General features: G+C 43.3%; 1 protein-coding gene across 1 annotated transcript in view; it reads right to left on the bottom strand.

The window, feature by feature from the left end:
• The window catches only part of prpf3 (PRP3 pre-mRNA processing factor 3 homolog (yeast)), a 40,964-nt gene extending 26,423 nt beyond the window's left edge, over positions 1-14,541 (bottom strand). The window contains exons 1-5 of the mRNA XM_081389357.1: positions 14,224-14,541; positions 13,324-13,481; positions 11,346-11,476; positions 10,990-11,145; positions 9,831-9,917 (exon numbers count right to left, since the gene is read on the bottom strand). Of these exons, the coding sequence (XP_081245483.1) occupies positions 9,831-9,917; positions 10,990-11,145; positions 11,346-11,476; positions 13,324-13,468 (519 nt within the window). The 5' untranslated portion in view covers positions 13,469-13,481; positions 14,224-14,541. The remainder of the gene's footprint in view (positions 1-9,830; positions 9,918-10,989; positions 11,146-11,345; positions 11,477-13,323; positions 13,482-14,223) is intronic.
• Between the last annotated feature and the right edge of the window lie 4,959 nt (positions 14,542-19,500).

The following is a 19,500-nucleotide window of genomic DNA, read 5'->3' on the forward strand; positions in this document are numbered from 1 at the left end:
GCTGCGTTCGATACTATAGATCATACAATACTCTTAGATCGACTACAAAATTATACTGGTGTTCAAGGACAAGCATTAAGCTGGTTTAGATCGTATTTATCTGACCGCTACCATTTTGTTTATTTAAATGGAAAAAAATCGATCATAACTCCAGTAAACTATGGAGTGCCGCAGGGATCTGTCTTAGGCCCTCTATTATTCTCAATATATATGCTGCCACTTGGAAATATTATAAGGAAACATGGAATTAGTTTCCATTGTTATGCTGATGACACTCAAATATATATTTCATCACGGCCGGATGAAAACGCTAAATTATCCAAATTGACAGAGTGTGTTAAAGATATAAAAGATTGGATGACGCACAATTTCCTTTTATTGAATCCAGACAAGACAGAGGTAATACTTATCGGTTCAAAAAACCACCCACAAAACCTCTCACAATACAACTTTAACATAGTAGGATGTCCTGTTACTTCATCCTCTACAGTAAAAGACCTGGGTGTTATACTAGACTGCAACCTGTCTTTTGAAAATCATATTTCATATGTTACAAAAACAGCCTTTTTCCACCTTAGAAACATTGCTAAGCTACGTAATATTCTATCTGTTTCTGATGCAGAAAAGTTAGTTCATGCATTCATGACCTCGAGACTAGATTACTGTAATGCTTTATTAGCTGGTTGTCCTGCATCCTCAATAAACAAGCTACAGTTAGTTCAAAATGCCGCCGCTAGAGTTCTAACTAGATCAAGAAAATATGATCATATAACACCAATTTTATCATCACTACATTGGTTACCTATAAAGTCACGTATTACTGACTTATAAAGCCCTAAACGGCTTAGCTCCAGTCTATTTAACCGATCTTCTATCGCCCTATAATCCATCGCGCTCTTTAAGATCACTAAATTCGAGGCTTTTGGTCATACCTAGGATATCCAGATCCAGCAAAGGAGGGAGAGCATTTTCACATTTAGCTCCAAAACTCTGGAATAGTCTTCCGGATACTGTTCGTTGCTCAGACTCGCTCTCCCAGTTTAAAACTAGATTAAAGACGCATCTCTTCAGCCAGGCATTTATATAATACTTTTAATCTTACAGTTAAATCCGGTCTTTAGTTCATAAACGCCAGAGGAGAACTGGCCCCCGACTGAGCCCGGGTTCTCCCAAGGTTTTTTTTTCTCCATTAGGTCACCTGATGGAGTTTTTTGGTTCCTTGCCACTGTTGCCTTTGGCTTGCTCAGTTGGGGATATTTGGGGATATTTAATTGAATTAATCAATCAACGATACCATTGATCAGCATTACCAAACGTGGACGTTCCACTAGAAACAAACATTGATGTATTGTTTTAATTTATTACTGTGAAGCTGCTTTGATACAACCTATGTTGTGAAAAGCGCTATATAAATAAACTTGACTTGACTTGACTTGAGGGTGACCGATTGGTACCGGTCAGGTGCATTACAGCCAACTGCTGTGGAAGACATTCAGCAGAGCGAAGGTAGACCTGTTCGCGTCTCAGGAAAATGCTCACTGTCCGGAGTTTTTCTCCAAGAGCAGGGATGCGCTGGCCCATGTCTGGCCCCGCTGCCCGCTCTATGCCTTTCCCCCCGTCTCGCTCCTACCTCAGGTATTCGAGCGAATCAGGGAAAACGGATGCTCAGTGCTACTTGTGGCTCCGTTCTGGACGAACCAAGATTGGTTCCCGGTTCTGATACAGCTGACGAGCACTGCCCCATGGCCAATACCAGTGAGGAAGGACCTCCTCTCTCAGGCCAAGGGCTCGATCTGGCATCCTCGCCCAGAGCTTTGGTCCCTACATGCGTGGGCCATCAACGGGTACCCGTTAACCTCCTGGTAGAAGTGTTAAACACGATCACGCAGGCTAGAGCCCCGTCTATTAGACGGCTCTACTCCTCGAATTGGTCTGTGTTCACTAGCTGGTGCACAGCTCGTGGCTTTTCACCCTCAAGACTGTGGGGTGACGGAGGTTCTCTCCTTCCTGCAAGAGCTACTGGATAAGGGCAGAACCCCATCCATGCTCAAGGTCTATGTGGCGGCCATAGCAGCGTTCACTAAACCGAGGCTTGGCCAGTCACTGGGAAGGAACGATCTGGTCATTCGCTTCCTTAGAGGAGCTAAGAGGCTGAATCCTCCCAGACCTCCCTCAGTTCCCATGTGGGACCTTTCTACGGTCTTGGAAGCCATGAAAGGTGCCCCATTCGAGCCAATCCGATCAATAGATATTAGGGATGGGCATAATTAATCGACGATCGATAATCGATCGTTAAGAATTTCGTCGATCACGTTTATTTGTTATCGATTAATCTAATGCAGGTTGCGTTGCGTAGTGTGAGTCTTGAAGCAATGGAATTGATTTTAGCGCGGAGGTACCTGTGCTGTGCATCCCGGCAACGTCAGTCCCCTCAGAGCGGGTGTTTTCAGGGGCTGACTGGCTGTCACCAGGTTGCGGTCGCATCTGATCCCAGATCATGTCAACATGCTTATCTTTCTCAACAGAAATCAGTGGACTGGTGCAGAAGTTCTATGGGAACTTCATGCGTTTTCTCAGATCGGATAGCTATCTGATTCATCAAAACGATTCCATTTACACCCGGTCATATAAATGTGTTTTTGCAAAACGGATATAAATCCGATCTTGAATTCCCGCGCTACATATTTAAATTGTTGCACGTCCGAAAGCAACTGATATGAGCTGCATTTTATTGATCATCAGCGAAAATTTCTAAATCAAAGACTGCAACAATATTGCGGCAACAGCCCTGGTAAGATCATTTCGGTTCTTTACTTTTAATGAAGATGATTGTGTTTTGATGAATGACTTTCACTTTGATTTGCGATAGTTGCTATAGTTGGCTTGAATAGATGCTCATCTGTGGTGATGCGTGTTCCAGTAACGCCGTCATATCTGGCTATAACATGACATATAGCCTAGGCCTATAAAACGCTCTCACATGTTTATTTCTTAGCATTTTTGGGATAAGTCAAATTTACATATGTAGTTTCAACAACCAGATGCATTTACTCTTGTCCAGTTTCGTCTGGAATGCGTCTCAGATCTCCTCCTGAAGTGGTTTGAGCGATCGGGTTTAAATCCGCCTCGAATGCGTTTCGGAGGGCATTTACATTTGGTCTTTTCACGATCGGATAGTTATCCGATCACAGAAAACGGATGAAGTGGCCATGGGTCTCTGTTTAAGAACGCCGGCTCGCTGTTCCGCTGTTTTAGAGCACTGCAGGGCATCTTCAAGTCTAACGTTACCGAACGTGCAGTTTCACTGCCACAAGTTGATCTTCTTGTAATAAAGATCTCATCGAGGACAAACAAACTGTATTTTTGTATTTTCATTGCATTTTTAATTTATAAAAAGTTGAAGAAATAATGAATTTCAATATAAAAATATTAATGATTAATCGATAGTCGATCGTTAATTCTCCCGACGATCGACTAAGAAAATTTAATCGAATGCCCATCCCTAATAGATATCAAACACTTGTCTTTCAAGACAGCGTTTCTTCTGGCTCTCGCTTCAGTAAAGCACGTAGGGGACTTGCATGCGCTCTCAGTAAGCGCAACGTGTATGGAGTTTGGGCCAAATGACTCAAAAGTCATACTCAAACCAAGGCACAGATATGTTCCAAAATCCCTCAACACACCGTTTAGGGCTCAGGTGATTTCCCTGTCGGCCCTGCCGGTCTCCAACGAGGAGGACGCGAGCTTCCTTTGCCCAGTCAGGGCATTAAGGGCTTATCTGTCTCGCTCGACTGTCTTCAGACAGACGGAGAAGCTCTTTGTTTCGTTCAACGGACGTTCTAAGGGACTAGCTGCGTTGAAACAGGGCCTATCCAGGTGGATAGTTGATGCTATTGCGCTGGCTTACGCTTCTGCCTGCAGTGCCCATTAGGTGTCAGAGCGCATTCCACAAGAGGCATGGCCTCTTCGTGGGCTTGGTCTAGTGGGATTGCCTTGCAAGATATCTGTATGGCGGCAGGCTGGGCCTCCCCATCTACATTTATGAGGTTTTATAACCTAGAGGTTCCCGCCTTGCAGGCTAAGCTGCTTTCAGTCAAAAATCAGTACTATCTGCCAGATGCTATCGGCTCAGAATACTGAAAATGCTCGAGCACCGCTCGCTGATGGATTAAATAACTTCATGGGCAGTGTATAAGACCCGTAATATTCATCAGACCAGGCCGAGTTTTCGCCCTGACTGTGTGGAACACTATATAATTGCTCCTTACAGGACGCTACTTAGTACAGGAATGATGCTGTTCCAGCCCCTCTTTCCTGGACTCTCTGCGAGTCCCTGATGATCATGCACTATAGCCGCTTTTCCACCGAAATTACCCGGAACAATTTGTCCCAGGAACTTTTTTCCCAGGAACCTTTTTTGCCCCAGACCGGTTGCTTTCTGCGTTTACACCGCGGTCTAAAGTACCGGGAAGGTAAACTGCGCGCAACTGCTCCTCCCAGTCTGCGACGGACAGTAATCAGTTTTGAGCGCCACATTTATAAGTTTGGAGGAGATTCAAACTGTGTTGCAGTTATTGGTTTACTAACGAGGTAATTAACATAACAAAATAGACGAGCACTGATACTAAAGCGTGTTCAGAAAGCTTGTATGCGTATAAAATTAAGACAAGGTACGTTGTGAGATGACTGGGAATAACGCGCAAAAATTTCCTTTTGCGTAAACACTCTTTAAAAAAAGCCTGAACCCCGTCTATCAATCATAAATAGTGACAGTCTTGTAAATAGTTGTTTGTTACACCTCAATGCGCTATTTCAATCCTGTTATAGTAAATTTGTAACATGGTTTGCCTTGAAATAGATGACAAATGTGTAAACATAATGACTTAATATTAAAAGCTGTGGCATAAAAGAGACGAGCACTGATAAAGCGTGTTCAGAGCTCGTAATGCTAACGTTAAATATAAAATTGTATGTTATCAGCTATTGCGGACATTGGCCGTGAGATGGCTGTGACGAACGCGCAGAAAGTTTCCTCTTCCACAAATACCCAAATAATAAAGCCTGAAACTCGTCGCCAGTCCCCCAGTTTTTTTTATTAAATTCCATATTTGCAGACAGACAACTTTACTGCATGAAGCCACTTTTTAAAAGGGAGGTTAAAAATAAAGAAAATGCTGCGTGGAGTCATCCAACCAAAATGCGGCGTGAACACAACCAATCAGCTTGTGCAGCGCACAAGTCCCACCCCTGAAAGTTCCTGAACTTTGAAAAAGTACTACCTCGTGAGCAGGGACTATCGGAGGGGGAAATATTTACCCGGAACTTCATTTAGACCCTGGTTCCTGCGGTGTAAACACATCGAGTACCAGCCCAAAGTTCCTAGTTCCTGGGGAAAGTTCCTGCGGTGGAAACGCGGCTTATATGAGCCCCGGGCACTTGCCCTTGGGACTTTGGTGTTGGATCTCAGCACGCACAGCGTTTTACACTGTGTTCCCCTAGCGTAAGATATTACGCAGTACGAGAGACCTCTCATAAGAGAACGTACTCGGTTACTAACGTAACCTCGGTTCTCTCTAGAAGAGGGAACGAGTACTGCGTATCTTTGCCGTGCATGCATCACGCTCTGGTTCGCTTCAGCGATGAAAAACCAGATTTCACAGCCTGTCGAGCTATATTTATAGGCCCAAGCCACGCCCGTTTCGGCAGGACGTGACGCAGTGGGCGCGAAGCACCCTCATTGGATCTGACGTCACGAGGGGCCTCTTTTGATAGGCTGCTGCAGTTGCCGCAGGGCAGCCAATAGGCGCGCGAGCTGTCTCGCCTATGTCTGCATGCTGCCGCAACGCGTTTTACATTATTACAAAATTAAGGATAATTTTTTGGCATCAATATCTCGCGGAAAAGAGGTTTTCCCCTAGCGTAAGATATTATGCAGTAATCGTTCCCTCTTCTTCTACGTTAGTAACGGAGTACGTATTTGCTTCCCTTGCCAGAAATCCATTCCAAAAATTAGTTGCTGCCTCATGGCAGTTCCAAAAGCTTGAGAGACTGACTGTCATCTTGTATGACAAGTCCAGTCCTTCAAGCTCCATTGTCCAGAAGAGGAAAGAACTCTTCTGCTATGGGAGTAGGACAATGGAGAAACTGCCACCCACCCAAGATACTCTACTGCAGCACATAAGACGGGCACTTTATCAGACTGGAATCTGGGCGACCAGCACACTCTCACAGCAAGGTATTCCCTCTCCAAGGGACTATGGATGGACCAAGGAAACAGGGTCTTGGGAACCAGTTTGGATGACACTTACAGAAGTCCCCACAGCTTGCAGAGAACTTATCAAATGTTCCTGTAAGGGGGATTGTTCCACATGCAAATGTGGCAAAGCAAGTTTAGACTGCTCACCTCTTTGCAAATGCAACTGTAACGACTCATAATTATCAATTACAGGGCCAATAAAGACCATATTGCTAATACTTTAACATGTATTGAAGCTTTAGTTATGTAAAAGTTCATAAACATAAATAAACATATCAAAATGTTAACTTTGGGAATTTGAATACTTTATATTGTGCAGGAACTTGAAAATCTCAGTGTTTTTAAGCATATTTCATTGATAATGATATACTTCTAATATGACGTTACAACATTTATTTCCGAGGGCTCCTAGGCCAAAATTACACTATAGACCCTAAGGAAACACCATGCAAAATTTGGTGCTTTTATCAACTCGGTAACAGTATTTTCACTACGCCACCGGACTATAAAGGGTTATTTCCTTCTCTCTGGACCTCGAGTTTTTTTTACGTAGTGTAATAGCGTAGCGCGTCTGTGTTTCACGTCACCACGTATCACACATGATCAGAGTGGCCCAATAGTGAGCCTACGTGGTGACGTGAAACACAGACACACTACGCTTAAACACTATGTAAAAAGACTCGAGGTCCAGAGAGAAGGAAATGAAAAGTGGAATAAAGTCGTTATTTTTGCGCACAAAAAGTATTCTCGTCGCTTTATAAACTTAAGATTGAGCCACTGGAGTCACTTGGACTATATTAACAATGTCTTTAATACATTTTCTGGGCCAGCAAGTTAAGGTGTCCATAAGCCTGCAGGAGGAGTGATCCAGCTCTCAGATTTCATCAAAAATATCTTAATTTGTGTTCCGAAGATGAACGAAAGTCTTACGGGGTTGGAACAACATGAGGGTGAGTAATTACTGACAGAATTTTCATTTTTGGGTGAACTAACCCTTTAAGTACCGGTTCAAGAACCGTTTAAGCACCGGAACCTTTAAAAAAATACAGAGTAGGTACTGGTATCTGATAAAACCCAACCAATACCCAACCCTAATGTATACACAGTTGCTCACCTTTCTAATAAAATACATAATAGATTAAAGCTTCTTTGGTGTTTCAATGGTTTCGATGAATGTATACACAGTTGCTCACCTGTCTAATAAAACACATAATATATTAAACAGGGGTGATAGTAGAAAAAAATCCTGAGCCTGAACTTTTTTTCCCTGGGAGGTAAGCGGGCCCCTAAACCAATATATATGCCCTGATTAACATAATTGTCAAGCGGGATCCAGGGGTGTGCTCCCCTATGAGAACATTTTGATAAATAGTCCCTTAAATGATAGAGTCTTGTGACTTTTGTGGATATAAATGGACATCATTCAGACATGAGATGAACAAACCCAATACAAGCCTATATTACAGTAGCAGGTTTCAGGAAGTCAAATTTAAGACCATTTTAAGACATTTTAAGACCATAAAGATTGAAATTTAAGACCTACGACGCATTGCCAAAAAATATTCATATCGAAGAATTAATTTTAATTTCAATGAATTCAGTCATTGAAAAAGCATTTATTTAATTTACAGATAAAGCAATCACATTAGTATCCTTCCACAACCAACAACGCGTGTCAGAGAAAAGAACAGAATCAGATATAATTTTTTTATAGAAAATTGTACTTTGCATATTATACTGTAAAAAAAACATAATTAGTTGATTTCAGTTTATCATAGCTAGAGATGAAATGGCATGAACATTTCATTTCATGATTATAGTGACAAAAACTATTATATCGATTAACGATTATAGCGCCTACATTTGAATGAACTAGGGCTGCACGATTTGGGGAAAATGTCATATTGCGATAATTGAGGTCAATATTGCGATTACGATTGCGATATGCGATATAATAAACAAATGGTTTCATGAGTCAACTTGCTTAGTTCTCAAGGAAAATAAATGCACACACAGATTAGTGATAATCAGCCTAAAGAAAAAAGTTCTTTAGTCAAGAGCAGTGAGTGTTTTTCTCTGTTCCCTTTGTTCTTTGATTAACTTTAGCGACAGATTTTTTTTTTTTTGATTGCATTTTAACAAGAACAAAACATAATTTACATACAACAGTACATATAACCATACATGTCAGGGGTAAAGAAAAATAATAATAATAAAAAAGCAAAAAAATAAAAAAAATAGAATAACTTTAGCGACAGATGTAATTAGTGGTAGCCACTAATGTACTGTCCCTTTAAGACCAGCCGCTGTCAGAGACGCGGATCTCACACGCGCCTCATTCTTTCACGAGTCATCACAACTCTTCATGTTCATCATAAGACTACTCTTATGTTATGAAGACACTCGACAAAAATACATTTTTGCATAATTGTGTGTGTTATTGTTCGTTCAAGCTCGAAAGAGAACTGTATTCTGTCATGCTGTTTTGTGCGCACGCACGATATTAGCGCGAGTCTTTCTGTGTGTCACAGTCAGACATTCACAGGCAGCGCGTTCATTTTGGCATACATGTGTGTTGTTCGTTCTACCGCGAAAGAGAACTTGATACTGGCGCGTGTCTATCTGTGTGTGTGTGTGTGTGTGTGTGGAGGACATTCACAGGCAGCTCGTTCTTTTATGTATTATCGCGCATGAATGGTTTAAAAGCATTTGCATTAATAAGTGCGTTAACAGCGCTAATTTGTTTATTTAATATAAAATCGCAACATTTTGCGTCATATAATCGCGTAGGCTTGACATCGCGATTGCGATACGATTAATCGTGCAGCACTAGAATGAACTAGAGCGCGCAAAAGACGCGATATGAACGGCCTGTTGGCGAGCTACCTCAAATCAGGCCACGATAATTTTTTCATCAAGTTTGATCTACCTTTATCGACAAGTTTGGTGTCTTCCCCTGGCTTCATAAAGCTGCACTCCATGACTTTGGCGATCGCGCTGCCAGTGTGGGAAACACATTCGTAGTGTATGGGAAACACAAAACAAATTTGAACGTGGAGTGACTGCTGAATCAATCTGATTGGCCAAAACCCAAGACCAGCCCCTGCCTACCCTATTACCGATTGGCTGAAGTAGGCTTACTGGTGTGGTTTAATGAAAGCAAAGCGCCTCTCACGCGAACCAGATTTTTTTTTTTTTTTTTTTTCGCAGACACGTCTGTACGCCGGAGCGCTATCAGGCCTGATTAAAGCATCTTTGGTGTTTCAATGGTTTCTACAAAATAAATGTAGGGAAACACAGGTATGATGGTCCGTGTCCTGGTTAAAACGGCTTATTTCTCTGGATTTAAACATTCTTAGAAACATTTGGGATAATATAAGAACACAAATCAACAAAATATATAACATTGTTCTAGTGGTTTTGGGATATTTTGATCCAAAAAAAACTTAGTGTGCCTTTAAAGTAAAGACTACAGTTTATAAACTTTGAATTAACTGTGAACTAATAGTTGGCAAAAGATTTATAAGCGCTTTGTTACGGTACACATTTATTAGTGTTTGGTATTGTTTATTACCTGTGTAGAGGGCACAGGAGCCACAATACTTAGCTGTTTCTTTCTCTCCTCAATCTGCCGTGTGGCTGCTTCCATCATTTGCTTTATCTGAAAATAGAGTATCACATTTAGTATTTATGCTTGACACAGGCAGTCCATCAAAAACTATTCAATTATGAGAAATTATGTAGTGTCCTCTATAAAAAAAGCTGTGAACTTTCATACTTGTGCAGCACTAAGCAATATCTGTTTTACCCAAGTACTTACAAGTAATTAAATGTTCTAAATATTGTAGTGATCACACTTCATCCCATTACTCATTTCATTAAAGGAGAACTCCGGTCAATTTTAACATTGAGCTCATTTTTTTTTGTAAATTTGGAGTGCTGTCAATACAGAGAACAACGACAAAAATCGGTGTTGCCTACACCGTGTTATCCTCTTTTTAAAATTTGCACCCTGTTGACTTAAATGGGGCAAGTTTTAAACCAGCTTTTAGCATCTTAACATCCTTGATGTGTCATTACAAGTGCACAGCTAATGTGAGTGATTCCTTCAGAGTGAACACGGGTGAATCTGACTGCAGTAGATGTGAAAGATATTAATAAAAGTGATGTTATTTCAGCCAGCGCTCATACCTGTATTTACATCCTGTTTTTGGTCGAAGTCCATAGTAATCGATTGTCGAGTTCACACGCATAGGTTTAGTTACCTATGATCACGCGCGTGAACTCGACAATCGATTACTATGGACTTCAACCGAAAACAGGAAGAAAATACAGGTATGTGCGCTGGCTGAAATAAACATCATTTTTATTCATATCTTTCACATATACTGCAGTCAGATTCACCCGTGTTCACTCTGAAGGAATCACTCACATTAGCTGTGCACTTGTAATGACACATTAAGGATGTTAAGAGGCTAAAAGCTGGTTTAAACTTGCCCCATTGAAGTCAACAGGGTGCAAATTTTAAAAAGAGGATAACACGGTGTAGGCAACACCGATTTTTGTCGTTGTTCTCTGTACTGACAGCACTCCAAATTTACAAAAAAATGAGCTCTATGTTAAAATTGACCGGAGTTCTCCTTTAAATTGTCAACATTTTATTGAAGTGATCCTGTGTGTGCTCGACCAGAGACCTCTGTCTAGTGTCTTCTTTTACTGATGGTGTGTGTTACCTGCATCTTTGTAAGCATGCCAGGACTCTCTGTAGGGGGTCCAGGTAAAACAGCTGGTTCGTCCACCTCCTCAAAGCGAGGTACTCTCTTCTTCTTTACCCCTGTATCCACACTGTGTCCATCCTTCACTCCTTCCACCTCATCTCCAAACACTTCCTAAACAAAGGACAGAGAGGAAAAATAAAACAGATGTAAAAGACAAGAAATAGTAAGAGAAAGTTTACTTAACTATAACTTTTACCTTATATTAAGTGTCAGTTTCATAAAACAGTGACTCAATTGATTCAGAACAGACTTAATTTCCTTAATAAATGTTCCTTCTTGCTCAGACATTGGAGGCACAGAAAACTCTATACCTTCAGCTCTCTTTTGCGGTTCTTCTCTCCAGCTCCTTTATTGCCACGGGAGTTTTTGCTTTCCTCAAGAGCTTCAAACAGACGCTCAACAAAGCTGCTTGCTGAATCATCAAGAAACGGCCTTAGCTGGTCTAAAAGTAAAAGAGAGATATTGATCTTCATTAATGAAGAGTCTCAAGGAATTATCACTGCCTTGCCACAGTATATCAGCCGCATAATAAAATTATCTCTAAAATTATGAGTAATTCTTCATAAACCAGTGAATTCTTCATAAACGACATTGATGCCGTTTACACTGGATGTGACAAAGCAACCGCTACAAATCCATTTGTTCTTTGTGTAAGAAGTAGCGCGAGCATACTTCAGAAATAGAACCAGTGTAGACAGCTTCACTGATTATAATAGGTTCTGTTTGCTTTTGTCGCATCGCGCCGCTAATGTCTGGTGTAGACACGGTGTTACGTTAAAAAATTTTATGGGATAGGTAAAGACATGTCAAGCCAATCAATAAACAGCAATCATGTTTCCTATACAAATTTTTGAAATGGGATAGTTTTGTCTCTAATCACATCTTTATTACAAAAAATACTAGCTTGTTTCCACACACCCCAGCTTAAGGCCCATTCACACTAAGAACTAGCAGATGACATTGTTCTGTTTATTATAAGCAGAATGGATTCTGATTGGCTGTCAGCTGGAAAAATCATTCTAAAGTAATGTCAACGATATTGTTTCTCTGTGCTGTTATAGTAGTGATATAGAATGATTTTTATAACTATATCTTTATCCTTATAGTATCGTCCTTGGTGTGAACAGACCTTTACTGTTATAGATTTTACAGAATATGCTGAGATCCGGCAAATTAAGGATCTCTTTATTAGTCAGTGCATAAGTCTATTTAAATTGCAAAAAAAAAAATAAGCTTATTGAGAACTTAAAAATTGAAGCTGAGTGAGATCATGTTATGTTTCAATGGCAAACCTACACATTAAAAATGTAACATCAATCATCATGACATGAATATATAAAGGAACTTTCTGGAATGCTAGACTCCACCCTTTTGTGTGTGTAATAAGCCTCACCACTCTCATTTACAAGCTTCAAGCAATCAGGCACAATTACATATTCACAATGAATGTTAAGATACTATAGAGATCTTATTTTTTAAATCATTGTAGCTATAAGGAGGCTGAACTTAAGCCTGGCGTACACAGTGCGAGAAAGAGATTACACACTCAGGAGCTTGTTGTGAGCCCTTGCACATGATACAAGTCAGGTTAACCTGATAATCGTGTCAAAGCAGTTTGTATACGGCACGGCTGTACCTGTACATTGCAAGCCAGTGGCAATCGCTTGAGCTTTGGTGCTAAAAACATGAATATCTTCAATGGTGTTGCTATATCTTCAGATGGAAAAATAAATAAAAAAAGAAAGAATGCTGTGCAAATGATTAGGTGAATAGCAAAGAACAGCAAGGTCAACAAAAACAACTAGAGAGTGTTTTTGTGTGTGTGTGTGTGTGTGTGTGTGTGTGTGTGTGTGTGTGTGTGTGCTAGAAGCCTATGTGATGTGGTTGTATGATCTTGGAACCCAGGAGACCCTGTACACTGGTCAAATTCAGGCAGACTCCACACATTTTTTAACCTGTTTAAAAATGATTGGGAGGAGCTCGTAAGGTACTTGGTTCAGCTCGTAGTTCCTCTCACACGATACAAGGTGCGACCACATGAGCATAAACGATTGACGTGCGCTTTCTCAGACTAGAAAAAAAATCACTTGCGAGCTCCTACGTCCTAGTTTTTCTGCAGAAGTAAAAACTGTCTCGAGGACAGAAGAAACATTTCCAATTTGCGTGACAGACTTGTTCCTTCCATCTCCGCAGGCATTCACTCCTACAGTAGAACTGTAATTTCATTGTAATATGATACAGCAGGTACAGATATAACTTATATCAGTACATATAAGGCAAACATCTTACCTGTGGTTTTTCTCTTGTCCAGGCCTTTTCCCACACAGTGTAACGCTGCTGTGACCACAGTGGGCTCAGAAAAACCAAGGACCTTCTTTACTGTGCGTTCCACCCATGGCCTCAGCTCATCAACCTCACGCTTGGGAAGAGACATTCTGGAGGAAAATCTAATAGACAAACAAACAAAATGTAATACTAATGTTAATGTCACAGACCACTCTCAGTTTAACAGCTTATATTTTACATTAATAGATAAGTCTAATCGTTTATTTCATTAACAACCAGATATTTATAATGGTTCTCAATTATTTACGGTCCCAAATCACAATCTGCTTACTAGTCCCTCCTTTGAGTGTTTACAGTCCATAAATCAATACATTTCAATAAATGACTGAAACCATAATAATAATTGGGCCAGAACAACAGTATAAAAACGGTTTGTATTTGGTGTTTGATTTAGTCTCAATTTATTAATATCTGTGATTCCAACTTGAGCACGCATTACAGATTTTTGCTTTTGTATAATTCTAAGAGCAACAACGAAGACGATACAATAAAGAAAATGCATTGCTTATTAGAATAAGTGAAACAAATATTATCAATGTTTTGCTGCGCAAGATTCACTTCAATCGTGTTGTGTTACTGGCCTCAAGAGTTCACTACGTCCTAAATCTGTCAGAATGTTACCAAAGTACCGAATGCATTGCAAAAAATATCATACTGTCCACTTATTGATAGCACTCAAAAAAAGTACCCAAGTTGCCGCCGTTATATTACAGTAACAGCTATAATTGTATCAACGATAATTGAACGCCAGTAGTTATAAGTTAGTTACCATGGTAATGTTTTAAAGAAGGGTGTTGGTAACTTAGCAAACAAAACGAACCGAACCTTAACACAAACACTTACCTCTAACTTTATTCAGCTGTTTTACAGCGACCAGGCAAGTTTTCTCGTTACCTAAAATGCTTGTCTTTCCTTTCTCCACACCAAATCACTAAAATAAAATGAATCCGATAGTTGTGTAAATAAGGAGAGGAAAAATAACTTAAATGTTTCTAGACTTCTCTTCTCCCACGGTGTTCGCTGAACGTTTTCCAATGGCGAAACGGAAACGGAAGTTGCTGGTGAACATTTCCTCCGGAAAGACATTGACGCCGGGCACACTGCTGACATCTGTCGACCTGGAGCAGAAAATGTCGTTGTTGTTCAACATAACCTGCCTACTGATACTGATATCATTAAACGTTATTAACCCTTTAATGACCAAACACAGGAAACAGGGAAACACATTTCTTTGATGACAATTTAGTTTTTGTTTACTAAAAACTGAAATAGACTTTCTTAAAGCAACACTAAAGAACTTTTTTTACCTTAAAATAATTTTTCCAAAATCGTATCAGTGGTTCATCAAGTCGTAACAGGGTAAAAGGCACTTCTGGATTTGCTTTGCAGCCCTATATCTGCTATAACCGCACTATGCAAGTTTGCCAGATCGGGTAGCGTTTCTGTAGTTCGAATGAGACATAAGAAACTACAAATTTGACTTGCTTTACAGCAAGTGTTACAATAGTCATTATTTTGTTTTTCTTCATTTCTGATGTCGCAATACATCATACTTTTATAAAGTCATGCAACATACTCTACATTGTCTGTGGACATCGTCTAAAGCCAGTGCTGGATAAACAGCGAGCTTGAGTGCAACATTAGGCTGTAGGCTAAATTATTTACGACAGTGGTAATGGACAGTTCCGATTACAACCTGTAGGGGGGCCGAAGAGGAAAAGTTCTTTAGTGTTGCTTTAAGGACACAATTACAATTGCTAATAATGTGTATTTTAAATGTTTACCTAACCATCTCCAAAAATATGGAGCTATTCTTGTGCCAATAAAAATGAACGTAGCTTTTCAAGAAACTAATGAAAATATAAATTGAAACTAAATAAATTATCTCTAAAACTGATCGCAGGCAAATTTTTTGACTTCGTTTTTAATACACTGCATGTTTTGCTAACTATTTCTCATATTTCAATCGCTGATCTGAACTTACAAATGCGCTTCCAGAGTTTTCATTTAGGCTTCTGAAGTTTTCGTTCTCTTACGAGAGGTTCTCTCGTATTGCGTAGTTGCTTACGCTACGGGAAAGCCTTTCTTTCTCGAGATACTGAAGCCAAAAATTATCCTTAATTTTTATAATCTTGTCAACGCAGTGTGGCAGCCTGCAGACCTAGGGCAAGCTTACTAGCGTGCCCATTGGCTGCCCTGCGGCAACTGCAGCAGCCTACCGCTGAGCCCTTGGCGTGACGTCACGACCAATGAGCGCGCTTGGCGCGCTTAATGCGTCACAGCCCGCGAAAAGGGGTGTGGCTTAGCGTATATAAACAGGGCTCGGAGGCTGCTTCTCTGATTTCTGTCTTTTCAGCGAAGCTCTACGCATCGCTGCTCTCTGAGGAAGCCGCCGTCGAATCAAGCGACCAGCACGCCGAGGATCTCAGCCTGAGGACGCCGGCCGCCTTCGCCGCCTTCAGCTTTCCCTGCCTGCTTCGCTATCCGGCGAATATATCCTTTTACTGCTCTGTGTTGTATGTGTTTGTGTGTTCGCCCCGCGACACACTTTGCATCTAAAAGAGCGCGAGGCGTTGTTGCAAATGCCTCGCTCATCCTGTGGCTCGTGCAGAGCCGCGCTCAGCGACGGAGACCGCCACGTGATCTGCGCTCTCTGCCTGGGTTTCGACCACGCAGCCCGCGCCCTTCACGGGCGGCTGCGAACAGTGTGAGGACTTGCCGATGTCGACCCTGCGGGCTCGACTCGCCATGTTTCACGATCCTCCACCTTCTCCGGCTGCCTCTTCCGGACCGCGTAAGAAAAAACGCCGCTCTCAAAGGCCTTCCGAGCCGGTGGTTATAGCTGAGCGCTCGCCGGAGCCCCTCCCGCGAGCCTCGCTCTCTCCTTCTCCCCCGCCCTTCACCGACGCGCAGCGGCCGGCCTCTGCCCGCACTGCCGTCGCCTCAGGGGATGAAGCAGACCAGCTGGTTACTCCCCTCTGTCAAGCCGCGCAAACGGCGCCGCTCACAAGGGATGTCAGAACGGACGGTCACGGGCTATAGCTTCCTTTACGTTACAAGGAAGCTACCCCCCCCCCGGATGACGCACGCCCTCTCCCCCTCGGTTCGAGCCGCGCAAGGCGCCGCTCACAAGGGATGTTAGAAGTAGACGGTCACGGGCTGGCTTCCTTTACGTTATAAGAAAGCTACCCCGCGTCTCGGTCGCGCGCGTCACTCTCCGGCCACCTCCGTTTCTCACACATTTCTCAGTCCCCTCCTAGCTCAGGCGACTAGAAATATCTATATTGCAGTAAACGAGCCTGTTATACACGCACGCCTGCAAACAAACGATGTCACAGCACATAATGACATCTTCCCGCTCTCTCTCCCTTTGTTCGAGCCGCGCAACTGCGCCGTTCTCAAGGGATATCAGAGCGGACGTCACGAGCACCGGCGAAAGGAGGAAGAGAGAGTGTTTTCGTCCCGCTTAGGCCGGACTTCCTCCAATCCTCGCATATTTCTCAGTCCCCTCTAAGCTCAGGCGGCTGGAAATACTATTATTGCAGTAAACGAGCCTGTTGTAATACACGCGCGCCTGCAAACAAACGCTCGGTCATATGCTCGCACTGACTGGAAGCTCATGTGTGCCCCTGTGGCTCAGTGGCAGAACATTAGACTTCCGCACCAGAGACCCGCGTTCGAATCCGGCTCTGGCAGCAGAAAAAAATTTTTCTGCTTGCTTCTCTCGAGCTCGCGTCCAGCTTTCTTACATACAGAAAGCAAACCCGCATCTCACGGGATACATATTTCTCAGTCCCCTCTAAGTTCAGGCGGCTGGAAATACTAATACTGCAGTAAACGGGCCTGTTTTAATACACGCGCGCCTGCAAACAAACGCCGAAACGAAACACGACGCTCGGTCATATGCTCGCACTGACCAGAAGCTCATGTGTGCCCCTGTGGCTCAGTGGCAGAACATTAGGCTTCCGCACCAGAGACCCGTGTTCGAATCCGGCTCTGGCAGCAAAAAAAAAACTTTTTTCTGCTTGCTTCTCCGAGCTCGCGGCCAGCTTTCTTACATACAGAAAGCAAACCCGCATCTCACGGGATACATATTTCTCAGTCCCCTCTAAGTTAGGCGGCTGGAAATACTAATGCTGCAGTAAACGGGCCTGTTTTAATACACGCGCGCCTGCAAACAAACGCCGAAACACGACGCTCGGTCATATGCTCGCACCAACTGGAAGCTCATGTGTGCCCCTGTGGCTCAGTGGCAGAATTTTACGCTTCTGCACTGGAGAACCGTGTTCAAATCCGGCTCTGGCGGCAGAAAATATTTTTTCTGCTGTCTTCTCCGAGCTCGCGGCCAGCTTTCTTACATACAGAAAGCGAACCTGCATCTCACAGGATGGTGCTTGAGTATTTATGAGCGTCTAAACATATGAGCCATCAAAGCATTTGCTCTATAACGCCGATGGTGTTACAAGTGTAGAAAATGTGCCCACTCCCATGTGCTCACTGCTACACACAAACACGGTCCCCATGGTAACGCGTTCAGAGCGCTCTCTCATAAAGCGGTCACACGCCGCTCGAGTAATAAGTGTAGTAAATGTGCCCACAACTCTGTGCTCACATCTACCTGTAACTCGCTCTGCCACTCGGTTACCCCGGGCAACAGCAGCTCAAGCCGAGGGTGTTATAGTGTAGAAAATGTGCCCACTCCCATGTGCTCACTGCTTCACACAAACATGGTCCCCATGGTAACGCGCATAGAGCGCTCTCTCATAAAGCGGACACAAGCCGCTCGAGTACTAAGTGTAGTAAATGTGCCCACAACTTTGTGCTCACACCTACCCGCTGCTCGCTCTGCCATTCAGTTACCTCGGGTCGCACACCCTCTAAGCTCCCAAACTCTGGCCGTGTCATAAGTGTAAACTCTGCGCCCGCTCAGGTGCACGCGCACTCACTTTTAGACATTACAATCCCCACGCCGCTTTCGCGCCAGGGGTGTTTGTCAGCAAATCGCGCTCCATCCTCTGGGACCGAGCTACCGAACGCTGTACAGCCGGCCAATACTGTTTACCAGCCCCCGTGTTCGAGCACCAGCGGCGCGCACGCCGCTCCATCCTCTCTGATACAGGTTCCCCAATCCCGCGCAGCGCGGCGATCTGAACCCAGAGACCATTCGACCCCTAGCTATGCATGCGGAAGCATGGGAAGCTATTCAGGGCGCGTCAGAATGGGTGCTGAGTACTATAAAACACGGCTATTCGCTTCAATTCGCTCGTCGCCCTCCGCGCTTTCTAGCACAGACGGAGACGAAAGTGAGTTCAGAAGCTGCGCACCTGCTTCAAGCCGAAATAGCGAAGCTACTGCGCAAAAGGGCTATAGAACAGGTTCATCCTTCTCTAAGCGAGTCGAGCCTTTACAGCCGCTACTTCCTCGTACCCAAGAAGGACGGAGCGTTAAGACCTATTTTAGATCTGAGACATCTGAACAAAGCCCTCATGAGACGGCCGTTCAAAATGATCACAACCAGAAAAATCCTCGCGCAGATTTGCCCAGGAGACTGGTTTATCTCTCTCGATCTAAAAGACGCATATTTTCAGATCCAGATAACTCCCCGTCACAGGCCATTCTTGAGATTCGCCTTCAACGGTCGAGTATATCAGTACACAATCCTGCCCTTCGGCCTGTCTTTGGCACCCCGTACATTACGAAATGCATGGACACGGCTCTCGCTCCCCTGAGAAAACAGGGAATGCGAATACTGAATTATCTGGACGATTGGCTTATTCTAGCGCTGTCAGAGACGGAACTTGTGTCTCACGGAACAGCGCTTCTCAGCCATCTGGAGGATCTGGGTCTCTCGGTCACTGGACCAAGAGCTCGCTATCGCCCCGTCAGTCAATTTCCTTCTTGGAATAGAACTGGACTCGGTGGCTATGACGGCCAGACTGTCGGAGCAGCGCGCGCGCCGCATCCGCCTCCTCGCCGCATCCCTCCAAATAGGCAGCCGGGTTCCGCTGAGGACATTCCAGCGTATCCTGGGGCATATTGCCTCAGCTGCAGCAGCGCTCCAGCTGGGCTTACTGCGCATGCGCCCGCTTCAACGCTGGCTGAAAGCGCGCGTGCCCCACC

This window comes from Scardinius erythrophthalmus, assembly GCF_964197995.2.
Source record: "Scardinius erythrophthalmus genome assembly, chromosome: 16".
Taxonomy (NCBI): Eukaryota; Metazoa; Chordata; class Actinopteri; order Cypriniformes; family Leuciscidae; genus Scardinius; species Scardinius erythrophthalmus.